The following is a 3424-nucleotide window of genomic DNA, read 5'->3' on the forward strand; positions in this document are numbered from 1 at the left end:
TAACAAGGTTCATGGAGTAAAATTAGGGGTAGCTTAGTCAATATTTTTCCTATTGCAATATAAGCACAACCCAAGGGAATTGAATATGTGTTTAATTACATAATATCCTCTCATCTTTATGAAAACATATCAAGAATTTAATTATGTCTTCTACATTCCCAGTTCAACTATGTGTAACCAGATTTTCACTTCAATTTCTGGTTCAGGAGGAGATTGCAGCAGCAGTAGATTGGGTAGTTGTGAGACATACATATATATTATATCAATTTGATCACACCATTTGAATAGATGATACACTTGCAATAACAGAAACTAGAGGCATTTCGCAAAGAACATTAGGGAGAAACCGTAGGTAGTTATCACCCCTTTATTAATTTCTTCTAAAAATTCCCAAATGAGATAAACCCCGGAGTCCAATAACGGATCACAAAGTACTGATCTTACAAAAAAGCAATCAAAGAGAAGATGGAAGATAATAAACTGATACAAGTTATCATAGCGGTTCCTTCTTTTCCTAGAAAACGACTCATATTCTTAGTTTACATTCTGATCATCACTCTTATTCCCTTCCTCTGAGTTGAGGCCATAAACCTTAAGATTTAGACATATAAGGAATGCCAACCACATGCAAGTTTTTTTTCTTCCGTACTGTTTCTCCGAAAGACTCTGTCATGTCAAGGTTGTTTGGTTCAATACCATTTGGGAGTTTCCAGTCAAAATGGAACAGAAGTTGAGCAAGTGGAAGTTCAAGATTTGAAATTCCAAACAAAATTCCAGGACATGCCCTCCTGCCAGCACCAAATGGTATAAACTCAAAGTTATTCCCTTTGAAATCAAGTGTCGAATTCCGATGTCTTTCTGGTTCAAAACATTCTGCATTTTCCCAGTACTTGGGATCCCTGCATATTGCCCATGCATTAACCATTAACCTGGTATTGGCTTGTATCTCATATCCACCAAGTTCACATCTTTGTCTAGCTACTCTTGGTACTAACAGGGGCACGGGCGCATGCAATCTCAGTGTTTCTTTGATAACCAATCTCAAGTAGTCCAATTGCTGCACCTCAGACTCTGTGATCATACTTTTTCCTTTGAATGCTTGTCTCACCTCAGCCTGCGCCTGTTCCAGTACCTTTGGATTCTTCATCAGTTCTGCCATTGCCCACTCTAAGGCTGTCGATGAAGTGTCAGTCCCCGCAATAAATGTTTCCTGAGAATAAAATTATAGTTAACTCTCCATCTAGTCCATATTAGTCTTTTAAGATTTTTGCACAGTACTTAAGAAAGGCATGTAACGTCCATAATAGTAACATTATTTGTCTAAACTACACTTTATCCATTATTTATCTAAACTACACTTTATCTCTCCTTAAACATCTCACTTAATTAGCATTCCATTAATTGGAACAGTGAGGGCACATCTGAAAAGAACTATAACAAATGATTTCTTGTTTTTTCCCCAAACCACAAATATCTTGAAACAAATTCAATTTGCCAAAATTTTTGAGCCTGCAATACCTTGAAACAGAATACTTGAATGACATTTATACAATAGCTAGAATGAAGTTTAATCTTTGTAGCTTGTAAATGAATGTATTAGAAATAAATTTGTTGTATTAGAAATAAATGTGCTGTAGCAACTTTTCTTTACCAGTCAAGTATGTCCTGATGAACTACATCTGTTCAGGTCTTAATAGTTAATAGGCCAAACCCATCGATAGTCCCTCAAACTTGTCCCTAAAATTCACTTAGGCCCCTAAACTAAGACCTGTATCTATTAAACCCCTAAACCCACCAATTTGGTTCCAATTGTACCCACTATCCATGTATGTTTATCTGGTTCTAACAGGCATGCCTTACTTTTAGGTTACTAATCTCACTTCTTATGACTGGATACCTATAAATATGTCTTAACTGAGTTGATCGTTTAAATAATTCTTTTACACTAACAATATAAAATAAAAATAAAAAGACAATTCGGTGCATTAAAGCTCCCGCTATGCGCAGGGTCCGGAAGGACCCCACCACAACTATCAATAGATAGATGTTAAACTCAATACCTAGCTTTCTAGAGCATTAGAATTTTAGTCTCAAGATTAAGCTATTTTCTTCTTTACCTTTTAATAGAATGCAACAGCTTCTTTTGCCAATTTGTTGTAGAAACAAGTAAAAGTGAAATCATGTAAAACATACCAGAATGATAGCTTTGATTGTGTCAGTTGTGATAGGAACTTCGAGGTCACCACTTTCTTGAACTCTCAATAGCACATCTACAAGATCTTCCTTGTGCATCTTGTTCTTACCGCTGACTGTTCTCCATGCAGCTTTATGCTCTTGGAGAACGCTTTCTAAAATCTTGTCGATTTGATGATGTATTTTCTCCATTGCAGCCTTTGCTCCAGTTAAAGGATGAAGAAATTTGAGTGACGGAAATGTGTCTGGCAAGTCAAATCCGCCTGCCAGATCAACTGTTTTCCTCAAAGTATCTATAAATTCATCTTGATTCTGGAGCTTCTTACCGAATGCTGCCCTGGAAATTATATTGTTCGTCAAAGTAAATATCATCTGGCTGAGATTGATGGTAGTACCAGCATTCGATGAAATCGTTTTGATAAGATCTTCCACTTCCACTTGTCTTATCGACTCAAAGGACTGTACACGTTTGACATTAAGGAGCTCTGCTACACATATTTTTCGAAGTTGTCTCCAATGATCACCATAAGGAGAGAATGTGATCTGAGTGCTTTTGTATCCAATTATCTCTGCAGCAAGAATTTTCGGCCTATCTGCAAACACAAGATCATGTGTCTTCATAACTTCTTTGGCTGCTTCAGCTGAGGATACAATAACAGTAGGGATTTCACCAAATCTTAGGTGCATAATCGGTCCGTGTTCTTTAGCCATGTCTCTCAAAGTATGATGAGGGAGTGATCCCATTAACTGGTGCAAGTTCCCAATAAGAGGAAGTTTTCGTGGCCCAGGGGGCAAATTTGGCCCTTTTCCTCTCTTGGATTCTCTCATAAGCTTAATAGCTATGACTAGAAACACTAGAAAGCTGACAAGTACATAGAATTTGGAGAACAACGGAAGCTCCATTTCAATGAGATTTAGTTATGTAAATGCGACTTTGACAATGTTAAAGTTTTATAGAGAAGTTCCAAAAATTAAATAATATCTCAAGAAAAGTTTTAAGAATTAAATAACACCTCAAATTTTTGTTCTCTAGTGCAAGTTGTTGCTGTGTACTTACTTTCTTTTAATCAGCATTGCATTTGGATTGTTACTGCAGAATTCTATTTGATACGTAAATGATTCCTTTATCCTGATGAGGATATCAAATTAATCAATCATAGAGCTTTGGGATTTACCTCCTTAAATCTTAAACTATATATATATATATATATATATATATATATATATATAT

The 3424-nt window shown here is 36.0% G+C and overlaps 1 protein-coding gene across 1 annotated transcript; it reads right to left on the bottom strand.

The window, feature by feature from the left end:
• Positions 1 to 321: 321 nt before the first annotated feature.
• LOC107845832 (desmethyl-deoxy-podophyllotoxin synthase) lies at positions 322 to 3227 on the bottom strand. The gene is made up of 2 exons (XM_016690322.2): positions 2194 to 3227; positions 322 to 1210 (listed from the first exon to the last, which is right to left on the bottom strand). The coding sequence occupies exons 1-2, from the start codon at positions 3094 to 3096 to the stop codon at positions 593 to 595; spliced, it is 1521 nt and encodes a 506-aa protein (XP_016545808.1). The 5' UTR covers positions 3097 to 3227; the 3' UTR covers positions 322 to 592.
• Between the last annotated feature and the right edge of the window lie 197 nt (positions 3228 to 3424).

Source organism: Capsicum annuum, chromosome 10, assembly GCF_002878395.1.
Source record: "Capsicum annuum cultivar UCD-10X-F1 chromosome 10, UCD10Xv1.1, whole genome shotgun sequence".
NCBI classification, from domain to species: Eukaryota; Viridiplantae; Streptophyta; class Magnoliopsida; order Solanales; family Solanaceae; genus Capsicum; species Capsicum annuum.

Coding starts and splice junctions, on each gene's coding strand:
- LOC107845832 (XM_016690322.2), bottom strand. CDS start 3,096: ATGGAGCTTCCGTTGTTCTCCAAATTCTATGTACTTGTCAGCTTTCTA. Junction 1,211..2,193: donor CAATCAAAGCTATCATTCTG/GTATGTTTTACA, acceptor TTTTATTCTCAG/GAAACATTTATTGCGGGGAC.